This window comes from Taurulus bubalis (assembly GCF_910589615.1).
Source record: "Taurulus bubalis genome assembly, chromosome: 20".
In the NCBI taxonomy this organism is placed as follows: Eukaryota; Metazoa; Chordata; class Actinopteri; order Perciformes; family Cottidae; genus Taurulus; species Taurulus bubalis.
In genome coordinates, this window is record NC_136608.1 from 8,885,060 (window position 1) to 8,901,366 (window position 16,307).

A 16,307-nucleotide genomic window follows, 5' to 3' on the forward strand; every position below is an offset into this window, starting at 1 on the left:
AAAAAGAGCTGCTATACTGAAAGATATACACTCACAAATCTGATTTGAAGGTTGATGTTTCTGAGCACACACACACACACACACACACACACATACACACACACACACAGAAGTGATGATACTGTGGTTTTACCTGTGTAACTCTATCCACAGCAGCTGAACCAGCACATCCAGCAGGAGCTGCGAAAAAAAGACCTCATCATCATGGACCACAACAAGCTGAGCATTATGCTGCAGCGCAGGTGTCACTGCTGTTTTCTCTTCTAATGTCCACGTCAGACACAAAGAGCTGCAAAACGACTGCGACGCAAAATGACCCAGAAAGCGGCCAAACAACTAGAAAGTGTGTGTGTCTTAGTCCTATGTAAGGGCGGTGGTGCACATCTGTGTCTCATAATCCACCCATAAGAAGAGTGTTCATGCTTCCAGGGTCAACTAGTACCTGCATTATATCTCCATGGTGTTTCCGATCAGTGTGGGAAGCAAATTGAATTCCTAGAGTATATTGATGTGACTGGTAATTGAAACTGTGGTTATTTGTTTGGCTCCTCTGATCTGTGCAACAGCTGGGATCACAATTAATTCAAACATCTGCACATGTTGTCAGGGTAGAAAAACCTAACTTACTAATTGGTCATCCTTCAGTGTTCAGAAACAGTCTAATGCATTTGGCACCACCCAGAACAACAGCCGACTCTTTCTACATTCAATTAGTTCACGACCGCAGACTTCAGTCTGATATGGATCCGCCCTTCAAAATGCATCTCGTCGAGCAAAAACAAAGCAGGGTGATAATTAAATGTCTTAGATGAATGACAAAGAGAAATGAAATTTAATTAGATGTCATACTGCATGAGACTTTCATTCTGTCCAAATGAGATTCACTGCTCATTTGTGATGAACATGAATGTGCCTTTTTAGTATTTTTACCATACTTTAGATGTGATTGTAACACTAAGTGATATTAAGATGGCAACAGGAAGATTATGGCAGTCCCATTTTTGTCCACATTGACTTTATTTGAAGCACGCCTAGGCCCAAAGCCCATAAAAGCAGATACGCAGCAATAACTGTAACTTTTACTTTTATTATCAAACACAATCGTACACCACAAAATGTAGTAAAATTCAGTCTGTGCATTTAAACCATCCCAGCATTAGGAGCAATGGGCAGCCTCTAGAAAAAGCTCGAGCTGGTCGGTGCTTTGCTCAGGAGGCAAACTGGCACGGCTCCAGCTGCCGGTCCATAGTCCACACGCGGGGTTGAGCCGGTGACCCTCTGGTCCCCACGGACTGAGCCACTGCTGCCTTGAGTCAGTTGAGTTGGCCTTTGACAACTTGGCGAGGGGTCTATAAATCCTACATCTTATATAAATTCTCCAGTAGATATCAAGATGCTAAACAAATAGAATAAACTCAATGTGTTTTACAGTTGACGAAGTAAATGCCAATCATCAAAAAAGACAGAAAATGTAAATTATAAACAAATGTCAAAAACCTGCTCTGGATTAGAGCCAGGTATTGTAATCCAGATGAAGAATTAGCTCATTGCTAATCAGTGTTTTCTCCCTTAGAGTTGTACAGTACTGTAAGCTGTGCAACATGATCACGGAGGAGAAGAATAAGTACGTCAACCTGAAGCAGATCTCCTCGCAAACGATCACAGAGCTGACGGAGCAGGTCAAAGTGCTGGAAAATGAAACCGAGATCCAGCGCTCCATTGTCATCAGCAAGGACCGGTGCGTACATGTGTTTTGTAGAGGGAGGGGTCAATGGTCCAGTCAAATAAAACCTACTCATGCCAAAAGAGGGCTTAGGAATCCATAGTAATATACTCTTAAAAGCAACGCAACAAATGCTGTGTCTGTAAAGGTTATACGGTTCAGTTTGTTAAGACCACACTTTTCTTGACTAGTGCATTTGATGGTAATCATCAGTGCTAAATCTGCATCTTTTTCATTGTATGTACTATTTCTGATAGTTTTCTTTGTGTGTCCATTCCAGATCACTCACGAAGGCCCGTATGAAGATCTCTAATAGCTCCAAAATAAGGGACAAACTGCACAATGACATCTCCAAGGTCCATGCACACACACACACACACACACACACACACACACACACACACACGCACACACACACACGCACACACACACACACACACACACACACACACACACACACACACACACAAAACACACACACACACACACACACACACACACAAACAAACAAACAAACAAACAGAGATGAGACCAGCCAAAACACACGGGGGGGTCTTCTTTGCCGTAAGGTAGTTTGATTAATTTGGCAGTTTAATTATGTTAATTAATTGATATGTTATTAAGATTAACTTTATCCAGGGGGGAAACAGAGCGAAAGAGTCAAAGCTGGAGTTGAGTTGTTTTGAATGAGCTCAACTTTTTGGTCTTAAACAAGATTGAAGAGGCCTTCGAGAAATGTTAAGGAGGCAAAGCCACATCCAGTTTCACTGGTATTTATCTCTCTGTGTTTTATAAGAGTCTTAAACCGTAAGTCTTGCACAGTTTATAGTTTACAACAGTTTGTGAGCATTTATGCTGTCTTCTGTTGAAGTTGTTTTAACATGCCTCAGAACTCATTTGTCTTTAAGGAATAACAAATGTTGGTTTTGCTGCAGTTTTGTTTCCACAATGAAGCTCAGCAAATGTTTGAGTGGTGCTTTTTTTGGTTTGGGCATCTGTATTTATGTTGATAACAGTTTTAAGAGTCAGATGTGTGCAGTGAAAGTTCAACCAATCAGAGTGAAATTCAAAAGCATCCTACATCAACACTTAGTTCCCTCATATGGCTCTAAAAACATATATCACACAATTTATTTATTTATTTATTTTCCATCTTTTAGGTTGCCTGGAAGCACCGTCAGGTCAGTCAGGAGTATGAAGACAACCAGCTGGAGTTGATGAAACTCGCTCAAACGATCAACCTCCAGGAGAAGGCACTTCTGGAAATAAACAGGAATCAAGAAACGGCTATACAGCGGCGCAATTTTCTGTATGTTCCTGATTTGTGAGCTTCCATAATGTTGACTACAGGATCGAAACTGTCAAATAACGTTTATGTCCCTTGGTGTATGTGTGTGTGTGTGTGTGTGTGTGTGTGTGTGTGTGTGTGTGTGTCACCTACAGTGGCATCCATCTCCTGGAGCACGACGAGGTGTTGTTCAACTACTATGAAAAGTTGAACGTCCAGGAGGCGGCCATTACTAAGGGGAATATGACACTGGAGACCCTGGAAAAGGAGATGAGAGACTTACAGTTAGAGATTAAGGAGGAGAGGAGACAGACAGACCTGAAGAAGAAGGAGTTGCCCCTCAAGAAACAACTGGAGGGAGAGATCACCACTCTGCAGATAGAGGTGGGGAAAGTATGCGTGCATACCAACATAAAACCCACGCATTCATGCACACCCATTAACAGATGCACAGCCAAAACAAAATCAAGTCTGCAGTTTGCATACTGATAGAACATTGGCAAAAAAAAATTATCCACTAAAGTTTCAGAACGGCAAACTAATTACTTGGAAAAGTTGTGGGCGGAAAGGTGCGTGCGTGCGTGTGTGTGTGGTAATTCCCGAGGATGAGCAATAGAGATGTTCCTTAGAAATCATTCCTTAATATAATCTCTGTTGTGTGAACAGTGACGACTGTGTCCCAACGCCTACTTCTCCTTTGTCTGAGTCTTCTCTCAGTCCTTGCCAACAAGAAATGAAAACACTTTAATGTGTTTTCAAACATAGTTGAACTATTGTCTGCTGTGAAAATAGCCTGCTGTGTAGTTACTTTTGTTACAGCAAATGTGTTCTGTGGTACTAATCAGTTTTGTGCTCCTTCTTTGTTGCAAAAGTGAAGTCGTCCTGCAAGTTATTTACTTGTATTGGATGAGCAATATTGTGTTCATGTTTTCCACATCTCGTCTGAAGTGCATTTGCTCATATATCCATGTATCTGTGCAGATTTTGCCGTTCAGTATTCGGCCGTCCACATTTCCCCCGGTGTCCAATCACAGCTTGACTACATGTGGCCGAGCTCAGTGGATTCAAAATCCTATTTGGATGAAGTCAAGCAATTAGTTCCTCCTGGCGTGATCAGGTGATCAAAGTACTGAAAAGACAGATTGTGTGTCTGCAAGATTTTCTCTGGAATCTTCTGGCAAATTATGTACAGGCCATTGTCCAGCTTTGTATGTGTGTGTGTGTGTTTCACCTTGTATTAAAAATAACACCGTTAGACATTTATGGGATGTCAGTGGGAGTCCTCGTAGGATCTTAGGAAGAAGATGATTGTGTGTGGAAGAGAGTTGTGTGTGTGTGTGTGTCTCGGGTGTTGCAGACTATTGTTTTAACTTTGTGTGTATCTTTGTCAAGTTCGGGGAACTCCAAAAAGAACAGCTAGGTACGAACTCATTAAGACAATACATGCAGACACCAGAAGAATCCCTTAGAGCTCCACTAATGAGCAGATCTCTGTTTTGAAGTACTTTCTGAGCGTGTCCTTGTAATGAGACTTTTGAATTGCTCTTGTAAATATATAGTGATGGAGGGGTTCCTTTTTTAATATAACGAACAGACTCAATGTTCATATTATACTTTGCGTACAGTGATTACCAGCAAAGGTATTTCTGTTGACCATATTCAAGATGAAGTTGACTTATTCTCTCCCAACACTACTGCACATACCCTCCATCACATTGTAAGAAAAGCCCAATTTGTGAGATTGTATGTTTTTTTGGGGTTTGTTCGCCATTACTGTACGTCTCTAAACTGTCTTTGAGGGCTCATCAAAAGAGGTCAATTCATTGTCCTCCAACTTCACTTTCTTCAGGTGAACCGTCGTTTGTTTGAACGTTCTCAGAGGTTTGAACAAAGACAGTAACGAAAGAGAAAAAAATAACTCTACGGACAGACATGCAGGAAGGAGATGAAGATCTAAACCAAGAGAGACAAACAAAAACAACCAAACACAAACAAGTTTACAGACACAGGCGGAGACACACATGAATAAATAACATAAAAACACAAGCAACTTTGCAATATCAAGAGTGACAGACGTGCACAAGGAGAGAGGCACACACACACACACACACACACATGCGTGCTGAGTTTCCCTGGCGTTGGGGGATTGGGTGTGTTGCTGCTCTGGATCAGAGTGACTGTTTTTGACTTGCTGCTGGACCAGACTGCTCTGATCTGAGTCTTGTGCTCTTTTGGATGAAGGCAGTGTTGGAACAGACCTCACCATGTGCAGCTTTTCCCTTTTCTCCATCTGTTTGCTCCTTCTGCTGTTTATGGTTTTGCTACAACAGGCCTCGTCAGTGACATCCTTTCACTCATTGTTAGTTTCTTAACTCTTTCCCTCCTCACATTTGTCCGACCAGCCTTCTGTTATTGGTCCCTCGAAGCATCTTGTTGGTTTTTGTTTCATTGCTAGAAACTATTTTAATTTCACCAGAAAGTCCCTAACCTCCCTTCCCCTTTTCACATGTGTTTTCCCGACGGCTGACCGACCTCACATTTGGCGGTAAATCCGGAACATTCCTTCTGTCCCTCTATCACTGTGGTCCTGACTGAGATTCATCATAAGCTATTGGATAGATTGCCACAAACATCTGCGCAGATATGCATGATCCCCAGAGGATAAACCCTACTGACTTTGATGATCCCCCGACTTCACCTCTAGCGCCACCATGAGGTTTTTCATTAGTGGTTTTGATGAATTATCTCAACAAATATTGAATGCATTGATATTAAATTTGATCCAGGCGTCTTCGGTTATATTAGTGATTCCTAATGACGTTCCCGTGGGCTCAGCTGGACGATGATTGTTGTGCTAATTAGCGAACGTTAGCTTGCTAGCACACTAAGCTAAGATGGTCAACAAGGTAAGCGTACTCGCTAAACATCGGCATGTCAACATGCTCGCGTGGCTGCAGACTCTTCGTCTTGTTTGGAAACACAAGCAACTCCTGGAACTCTCCTATACGATCAACAGTTGCTTCTCTGATTAGTGAATCATCTCCTCTGTCTGCCAATCATCCATCCACACGTTCCATATTTCTCCCTCTCCTTTTTGCAAATCATTTTCTGAATCACTGTTCTCCCTCATGCAGCCGTCTGCCTTCCACTGGGTGCAGAAAGAGAATCGCCAGGGTTTCTCCCATTGCAGGAGGCTCGCCGAATCAATTCATCCTCCTTGTGAATTCATTCTATATGCGAATTCAATTTCCATGCAATTGCCTTGCTGTCGGATTTGTTATATATATATATTGTGTATTTGTATTCATCTGTGACCAGTTTATCTGCTCATTGCAGACGGACCCCCCCCACCTCCCTCCCCTTACCTTTGATGGGGAATTTTGACAAAGATAGATCGGGCCATCTGTGACACTATTGAAGTTCAATATACTCTGAGGCTTTCATTTGCTCAGAGGAATTTTAATTGCCGCAAAGTAAACAGAGGTTGGTGTTGGATTCTGAATTGACTACTTGTTTACGAGTCGCCCGGCACGTCGACATCTAGAACACGCATACAGGTGCACACGCATGGGCACACACGCTGAGATCGGTGCAGTGTTTGTGAAATCGGGATGATACCCTCGCAGCAGCACCTGGATATTTTTTCAGACAGTGCTCTAATGACTCTAGCTATACGCCTGTTCCACAAAGTCACACACAAACATAATATTACCAACAGAGAGGTATTTATAGTGACACACACACAGTCAGTCAGTAATGGAGTAGGATTTATAATGGGGCGAGGCTGATGTCATACAGCTCTGTCCCTACGGCAGTGAGTCATGCTGTTCGTCTGTCCCTCTCTTAAATCTTTGTCTAACCTATCTTGAACTCATTACCATGGGGAAACCCACCGCGAATCAAATCTCGATAGATGACTGTGTTGTATGCGAGAGACTTAAGTGAGACAAGTGGAGGGAAAGCAGATAAGACAGGCGGCGAAATGAAAAGGCTGAAAATATTCTTTCTTGACTGTTGTTCTCGTTGAATGGTTTTATGAAACTCCACTCTACAACACTTGAAAGTGTATCAGTAACTCACTTCGATCTGGCTTGTCTACACGCTGCTGCCCGAACAGCCTCGAGCGTACTCGGCCGTGTCTTCAGACGAGTTGGGATGCATCCCCAAATGTTTGTCACGAGAGAAGTCCATCGGCAACATATATTTTTGCTCGACCAACCAGTAAAGTAGCTCTGCTCAAGACTCTCGCAGAAGATGGAATTGTCGCACTGGCTTTTCAGACGTAAAAAAGAAAATGTTCTTTTTACTTTGGTTGCTAATGCCCACTGTTGGAAGGATAACTCCAAATCACATGCAATAATTTAAGTTTGTCATGAAACAAACACTGAACTACCGCTTGAAGGCGACGCAAACACACAGGTAGACAAAGAAGACAATCTCACAACTGACAAGGGACAGACTAAATACACAGGGGAAGGCAGGCAATGAGGCACAGGTGGAAACAATGAGGGCGGGGCTTTGCAATCAGAGGGGAAGGCACACGAGGAGGGAGGAGTCTGGAACGAGAACAGGTGAAGGGAATAAACAATCAGGAAACACTGGGAAGACACACACAGAATACACAGGCTGTTACACCTTCGTTATCTTTCTCTTGATGTTTCATGAGCCTGTGTAGCCTGAGGTCCTCTGCCTACAGGAAGCTATACCTGCTAACTATTCCTGCATCCCAGTGAGAGAGTGAAAGTCAGGGCTTTTGTTGTCAGAGGTCTTCAAGACTGTGTGCAGTGATTTGCCAGAGGAATTCAGGCTGGCACAGCCAGTATCCTGCTCCAATTCTCTTCTTTACCACAAGATCATTTTCAACTCAACTTTTTGATTTCCATTTTTTTTTTTTATCTGTGTTTTTGCTTTTATTGATTTGATGATTTTATTCATCATGAAGCTTGTTTGCATGTTTCAACATGTGTTTGCAAAGGTTATGCATGAGTTTTCTCCCACCGCGAAGCCCTCAGAATCCGCCTCGCTGCATGTTGTGCTCCCTCTCAGAGGAAAAACAACAGCTGACTTGGTTGTTTGACATGACCTACCGGTTCGCTAATATCACGTGTGTTTCTGATATTATGTGACCTGCTGTCAATTATTTATGTAGCCAAATTAAGATGCACATTTTCAAATTGATTATAATTTATTTCTCATTTTGGGGATTATGAAAGCTTCAGTTCAGCTCCTCTGCTCACATGTTCTGCCAATTAACCTTACATAACCGTATTATGCTTTACCTCTGTTGTACGTTACTAACCTTTCTGCTTTACTGATCTGTCCCTTTTGTCTTTTATCCATTTTAATTGTGAGGAACTTTGTAACCTAATTCCTCAGAAGTGGTATGTAAATAAGGGTGTTATTTATCCCTTTATATTATTATACTGTTAAGCATGCAGTGTGCTATCAATTATGTGGCTTTTTAAGCCATCATGCTAAACCATTAACTGAGCGGAAATTATGTAAATCATATGCAAATTGCATTCTGCGTGGATGCTGTCACACGCACGTAGAATACTTTACAGCATTCATGAGCCGAGAAAGCAGCAATTATTTGTGACAGTCAGATGAAGAAAACAGAGAGGCGGGCGGGCAGAACAGAGGCACTGACACAGACAGATGAGTACAAAGAGAAAGACAAACATCAGCGCAAACGAACAGAGAGAGGTGGACGGGTATTAAAATGTTAAGAGCGAGGGCACAACACGTAGAGGAAAAGAGATTGAAGAGAGGAGAAGGAGAATGACGGAGACACGCTGTGTCCCATCCATCATGGAGTGTTTAGCGGGCTCCAAGTGCTTATGAATGACGTTGGGACACAGATCAGTCAGACTAGAAAGTGAGGACTGGGCACACGCAGATGGGTGTTGCGGATTCTAATGTAGTCTGAAAAGTTCATCTGCATTTACAGCTTGGAAATAAATGAAAACTTCTCAAATCCGCTGAATGTTCACTCGTCAACGCAAACACCAAAGATGTATATGCTGGTGGTTGTAAATACCAAAAGAAGAACTGGGAGTTACTATTCAGAGGGCAGGATTTTTTTTATAATGTTCGTACCTGTAATTTGATTGAGGAAATATCTGTGGATAGACACTATAAATAGTTTGTAATATCACTTAAATTCCAGCACTTCAACTTTGTGAAGGGAGGAGTGAGCCAAAAAACTGTTGCATCCGCCCTTTGGGCCCTTCTTGGCGCTTTTAATAAATGAAAAAAATTACATAAAATACTCCAATGCTGCATTATTATATATTTCCTGACACAAAAAATGTGAGGAATAAAGAATTCAGTGTGCTGTGTTACTATGATCGTTTAGTTTAAATAATGCATGGCTCCTTGCACCGGGAACAAGGTTTTGTTGTCAAAGTTATATTCTTTGTGAAAAGTGCAGATAGCCCTGGTCCCTGCTGGTCAGCCCCAATTCCTGTTTCTCTGCGTCTCCCATCTCCCTCTGATTCCGTCTTTCTTGTCTGCTTTCACATTCGATCTCTCCCTCCTTTTGTCACTCTGGACTTCATGCTGTCTTTCTTTTGCTCTTATTCATTTTATCTTCCTCGATATGTCAGCCTTTTATTCGTCTCTCCGAGTACATCTGCTCCGCTCTCATCTCTGCCTTTCAGATGCGTACTGCCGATGCCGTCTTGCCTCTCCGAGCATCTGTAACTTTAGCCTGACAAACACCTCAGTTAATCACATGACAGTCATCCTAATTAATTAAAACTTGGGTCATATGACATTGAGGGAGCACCGAACACTGGAGTCTGTTTTAATCAGACTCACTGTCTGCTTGCATGGGCTTCATTAATCTCTTCCATGAAAGGAGGCAGAATGGGAATCATCACTTTGTTGCACGCCGTCTTTCAAGTCTTACACATCATTTCTCACATTGGATGAACGCACGCAGACATGCAGGAGGATGCACGTACACACGCCGCATGGTTGAGTGGAGAGAAGCTGCTGTTTCATAAGCCAGGTCGTGGCAGGTCGGCCCCCTGCGTACAACATATTTCCACACACTGTTTGCTCCTCGTCTCCTCACTTTACTCTCTGCTGCCTGTCCACTCACTTCTTCTTCTACTCACTTATATTTGGCTCTTTCTCTCCAGGCTACTATTCATATTTTCTCATGTCTTTCTCTCTGATCTGTTTTTTTTTCCGTCTTTCTATTTTCTGCTGACGTTCTTTTTATGGCCCCTGTCATCTTTCCTTGATCATCTCGGCTGCATATGTTTTTATATATAGACAAGCTTTATTTTTGCTGTAATGGGGCCACTGGGTATGTGCTTTAACTTCCCTGTTGAGATACTGCAGCTACTTTATAATTGTTCATTTCCTTCTGCAGTTCCTGCAAAGGTCAGGAGGCCACTTATTAGTCTTTGTCTCTATAATCTATGTTAAATAGTAAATATTAGAACCAAATGCTCTGCATGAAGCAGACTGACCTGGTGCAGCATGTCCATATATCCTTCGAACAAATTTTAAAACTCGGTTTTGGACTATAGGTCAAAGCAAGCAGTTTATTCAATGAACCTTCATTGACCCTACTCTTGCTGTATGAGCTGTAAATACAAGACCAGGCTGCACCGTTCCATCAAATGGAAATATTCTCGATGTCTTGTGCATTTTAACCACATTTTCCCCAAATTCAGCCTGACATATTCGGTATCTTTTCAAAACTTTGGGTCTGCCACTAGAATTTTAACTCTGGGTTCTTTCGTGTTTTAACAAAGCCTGGACAAACAACATACGGTTGTGCGGACTGTTCTTCCAGATTCATCATAATCAAAAGACTTTTCCACAGCGCTACGAGGGATCAAAAACTCCACAGGATATCTTTTAATTAATGTATTAGATGTTCATTTTCTGTTATTCATCTTAACTTGCAATCAATAAATCATGTCGGCACTATATTTCACACTCTCCACCCCTCATGCACTAGTTGCAGCTGTTTCAGAATGAGACTGTTGGCTCACAGCTTGTATCTAAAATGCTGTCACTGTCCCCTCACATCTCTTGTCTTCCTACCTGCCGTTTGTCTTTCAACGCTATTTTAACTCATCTTGTTTTTCATTCGCTTGTGTATCCTTAACTCCCCATCTATTTATGCTGTCTTAAGGGATGTCAGCATATTTTAAAGTATAAACAGATCCTCAGAGGGATCCAGTGGCGTTATAGATTTCGGTTTCTTTCATCACACTTTGCCAGCGACTTGTCAACTACTCAGAAGTAGCTCCCATATAGGCACTTCATTCAGCTGAGAAAAGTCTTACGCGTTTTTTTAAATCCCCAGTGCAAAAGGATCTTAAACGCCTGGAGAACAAGACACTCAAAACACAGACAGTAGCAGACTGACTCTCGATTTGATGCTTTTCACGTTGTTTACTGGCTCATTTGTGTGAAATGTGCTCTTGTGGGAAATTACTGTATTATTTTCATTACTAGAACGCAATGACAGTGACATGATGACGACAGCTTTGCTGATAGTGCGGGTCTATATTATACATACAGCGTTACTTACAAAGTGACAACTTAGTCTTGTTTTTTGTCTCGCAATTCTCTCTTTGTCTCCCAGTTGTCAGAAGCCAGGGACAAGACACTTGAAGGTGTGACCCGAACTGTTGATTACAAAGAACTAAAAGGCAAAGATCTGTCAACTGTAGACCTGGTCAAGAAGATCGAGCAGGTAAACAACATTACAAGATGTTTAACGTGTGTGCACATATTGCAGAGGAGCATTTATTTTATTTATTTTTTTCAATCATGGTATCTACTTAAAGAATTATGGTCTTATTTTCATGCTTTTTTTTTATGATGAGACACATTCCTGAACAAAGGGCCATAATCATGGCGTCCCTATGCATTTAGCTGGAGGTGAATCTAGCAGAGAGCGAGAGGCAGTGGCTGGAAAAAGATCTCCTCGTGGACCAGGTGACCCGGCTCTCGAAGCCACTCAGCGAGCAGGCGGAGAACTGCCATCAGGACAGACTCTCGCTGGCCAAGAAGGTAGACGGCAAGATCCACTTTGACACGGACAAGAGACGAGGCTTAGCCCAAGTACACACAGACAGAAACACACATAAACGCTCAGATTAACACACACATGAAAGGACACTTGTTATATCATTCACCTGTTTCTTCACAGTTGTTTTACCTCCCTCTGTGTCTCTCTCACGAACACACTCGCACATTGTTTGAGGAGCATGAGCGGTCCATGTGAGGAGCACGCAGGTTGGGCATTAAGGAGTTCACCGAACTCCTTAATGCCTGCGGCTCTCTTTCTCTCTCACTGGCTGTCTGATATAAATAGCTTCAAGAACAAGGTTCAACAAGGTTGTAATAATTTAGGAAATACAATAATGACATGAATGAAGATGAATTTGGCATTGTAATGTACTGCATCATCATTTGGCGTCAAAACAGATCGAAATCAAATCAGATATTTTGAACAATTAACTTCACAACTTTTATCTTGTGTGTATCAGATCATAACTCTGAGTCTAAATGCAGCTTGAATCTGTATGATTCAGCTAATCTGTGTGTTTTGTGTTGCCTGTCTGTAGTTAAACGAGCTCCGAACTCTCATAATCGACACCAACCACCGCATGATGGCCGTCTCTGCAGAACTCTCCATGAAGCAAGCTGTTGCTTTGTCTCTCCAACAAGAGATCAAAGAGAGAGAGCTCCAGGTCAGAGATGGTCCCAGCCGCTCACAGCTCAAACCATGCACCAGTAACAGTGGGATCTTGGATGAACATTCAGCCCTCAGTCTCCCACTGTCTTTCTTATTGTTCCTGTCTCTCTCCACTGACCTCAATCGAAGACCAGTAACGTCTCGCTGTGTCCCATCATTCACCTCAAACCTATTTGTCTTGCTTATTTGAACAGAAAAACTAATCAGGAGGCAAACTGAGACAAAATAATATTCATTAATCATTTTCATTCAGAAAACTCCAAGGGGTACATGACAATGAAATGTCAATGAACGAAAAAGAAACCATGCAAGAATAAACTAATTAATGAATGCAATGAACGCACCCGGGTGAGGTAACTTGGTCATTCCCTATATCGTCTTATTGTTAGTGGGAAGTCTCTTTAAGAATGGCTTTAGTTTCACATTTCCCACACCCCATCTTGTCTGTGAAGCTTCTGACAGTCAGGCTTTCTACTTCAACATGACATGGTGAAAGAACGCTTGTTGTTAAATGACGAGCAACTAACAGCACTGTATCTATATTACGTGTTATTGGTGAGGATTAGTAGTCTTGCACATATAACCACCTGAACCTGTGTGAAGTTAGCATGTGTTTGTTTGTGTGGGGGCGTGGCCTCAAAGCTCACTTCTGACTGCCAGTGATTTTCTCTGCCACGGCTCCCTGATGGTCTCGTGGCTTTTGGAGGACAGAACATTAGATTCTTTGTGTGAATTATAATTACTAAAACTTCGATGACAATCGGCAAAGAAAATGACAGCGAAAAGACCAGAAATATATATATTATACACATACATCCCCCACCACACCGACGACTCTTTATTCAACAGGCTGTTATTAAGTGAAAACCCCTGGATGACACCATCCTCGTTGTTAGGTACAGGTTAGGTATCTGCAGGATTCAGGGCTGTTACAATAGATGTTTTTTACACTATTATCGTGGCCAAAATAATTCGTGATATCGATATTTTTACAATATTTTAAGAAAAAAGAAAAAAAGCTGGCACCAGCAGCCTATGAGCAAATTCCACCTCCATAGCAACCAACAGAAGTTCCACTATTGTTCACATTCAAGCCACATAACCTGATTTAGCTACCTAGCTGTCTGCTCCTACACGTGGTGAAAATAACAGTAAGTCAGCCTCTGATTGACCTTTGCTTATCAAATGAGACATGTAGGTGTGAAAAAATATTCTGATGTTCAGTTGAATGCGATTGTGGTTTAGGGGTGAGGCTAAGGCTTAAATTACAATAAGCTAACTGCCTTGCATCTCTCCTGGCTTGTAGAAAGCAATCATTAGTTAAAACCCTTTGTTTTGCACCACTCCATCATTTATTGTTTTATTGTTTTTCTGGGCGTCAACCTCGATAAAAAAAGTAATAGTAGTAGTAATCAGGTGCCAGATCGTAAGCACGCATCCAGGATGAAGCTACCAAAATGGAGGACACAGCGCCGGGAAAAAAACTAAAATATGGCGAGACATGGCGTGCACTTCTGGTGTCGTTGACCCAGGGAGGAGGGGCTACTTTGAATGTTCAAAACTTTTAAAAAGTATTTATTAAATAATAAAAGTTAAATCATCATTTAAGCAAAATATTTTGTCTGTCTCGATTAAAGATTAAACTACTAAAAATGAGAGGATTTCCCGAAATGCCTTCCAAATGTATCAAGAGACGTGTGCTAATAACCTGAAGAACCCCTGAGGCTGATGTATGCCTGCAGCTGATGTATGCCTGCAGCACGCCGCTGCCACAAGTAGAAGTAGAAAATGCAGAGGCATAACTTCGCCCAAATTCTGACAGTAATGCGACCATCTGTTTTCGGGCGCAGTTAGAGTCGAATTGAGCCAGGAGAGTGCAGAGTGATAGGAATACAAAGTGAACGGTTCTCGCTCTGCCCCTGTGTTCCCAGATGGACATGTGCCAGAGGCAGCTGGAGCAGGGCCTGCCACCATGCCCTGAGTTAGAGGCGGAGTGGAAGAGGATGCTCCGAGACAAGAAGAGGCGACAGAGGGACAAAGAGGAGAGAGAGAGGGTAAAGACACACACACACACACACACACAAAGATCACCGGTCAGGAATTGATTAAAGCACTGAGGGGCATGGAAAGAAGATAGAATGACAAAAGGAAAAAAGAAGTGTAGGGGGGACACGACGTGGAGCAGCAATCGATTATGATTCTGAGGGACAATAGGGTACACCTGGACATGCACAGACTCAGACGGAGAAGTGAGTAGAAAACGCTCCGCACACAGAGATTAGACAGGATGGAGGGTTGTTTTCCCCACATGCACAAAGACGAGGCAAGAAGAGCAAACAAACAGAATTAGACGCAGTCTACACAAGAGAGGCACACAGACGGGGATCAGTTGTGTCTGAAGCCGGTCTGTTGTTGTAGCGATTTGTATTTTCTCACCCAGTTTATTTCAGCTGATAGCCAGTGGCCCAGAAAGACGCCACACTGCTCTGCATGCACAATGCATAACCAAAAAATACAAAACCGGAAGAACCCTGCAGAAGCGTGTGTATCTGATTTAAGAATTCACGCTTTTTTACTACATTTGAAGATTTATTATTTTTTAAGGGCCTCTTTTTGAAATGTAAATGTGTTTTTCCTGAACCTGATGAGAAGAATGTGTTTTGTCCTGTTTATTTATCACCTTTTTTTTTGCATTCGAAATCCATTATTCCTTGTTTTGTGTGGAGTCCTTAGATCACATGCCAATAGATAAACTGTTCATATGCATGAGAAAATCGCCATCTCTTTGAAGTCCAGTTAGATTTAGGCACAGTTCATTTGCATGCTGTTGTGGGGTGAAAGTCAAAGGGAGGGCTGTAGTGTCGCGAGGACATGTGCACACTGGGAGAGTTTTTTCCATTTTTTTTTCTCAGCAGAAGGCAGCCAGGGTTACAAATTGATCCATCATCCATATTGGCTTCACATCAATTTTTTCCAGCCACTGCCTGTGACAAAAACAGTCTTTTTATGATATATATATATACTGTGTGTTTACTAAAAACTACAGTACCCAGCTGTTTACTCTACATCACAGCAGCTTTCAATTGATGTTGTTGTTCATCACTTCTCATCCTGTGGGTGTGTCAAAGTCATCAGCGCATCCAAAATGGATCAAAATTGAATCAGTGGTTGTGATTCTTGTCTCATGCACTCAACTGTTCTCTCCTTTCTTTGTATTATCTTGAAATTTAAAACATGAATTTGTTATTCCATTTTCATGATTGAAATTCAGGAATTCAAACTATTTAGTCCAAGGTCTCGCAGTCTTGCATCAAATATTAAACCTGCCTCTGGTGTGTGTGTGTATGTGTTTGTGCGTGCAGCTTGCTGAAGAAGAGGAGTGGAACCAGCTGCCTAATGGAGAGTACACCACGGCTGAAATCCGTCCGAATGCGTACATCCCCCAGTCGAACGCGCTCCCTCTGCCCAAACCCTACGGAGCCCAGGCCCCCTTCAAACCCACCCAGCCAGGAGCCAACATGAGACACTTCCGCAAACCAACGCTCAAACCCTTAGAGATATAG

At 42.3% G+C, this 16,307-nt stretch overlaps 1 protein-coding gene across 1 annotated transcript in view; it reads left to right on the forward strand.

Moving 5' to 3' along the window:
- ccdc146 (coiled-coil domain containing 146) overlaps positions 1 to 16,307 on the forward strand; it is a gene marked incomplete at both ends in the record, with an annotated part of 41,771 nt that extends 25,464 nt beyond the window's left edge. Inside the window, 10 exons of the mRNA XM_079236084.1 lie at positions 154 to 242; positions 1,574 to 1,738; positions 2,004 to 2,079; positions 2,884 to 3,032; positions 3,167 to 3,395; positions 11,626 to 11,736; positions 11,919 to 12,056; positions 12,614 to 12,739; positions 14,676 to 14,798; positions 16,107 to 16,307. Coding sequence (XP_079092210.1) covers positions 154 to 242; positions 1,574 to 1,738; positions 2,004 to 2,079; positions 2,884 to 3,032; positions 3,167 to 3,395; positions 11,626 to 11,736; positions 11,919 to 12,056; positions 12,614 to 12,739; positions 14,676 to 14,798; positions 16,107 to 16,307 — 1,407 coding nt within the window. The remainder of the gene's footprint in view (positions 1 to 153; positions 243 to 1,573; positions 1,739 to 2,003; positions 2,080 to 2,883; positions 3,033 to 3,166; positions 3,396 to 11,625; positions 11,737 to 11,918; positions 12,057 to 12,613; positions 12,740 to 14,675; positions 14,799 to 16,106) is intronic.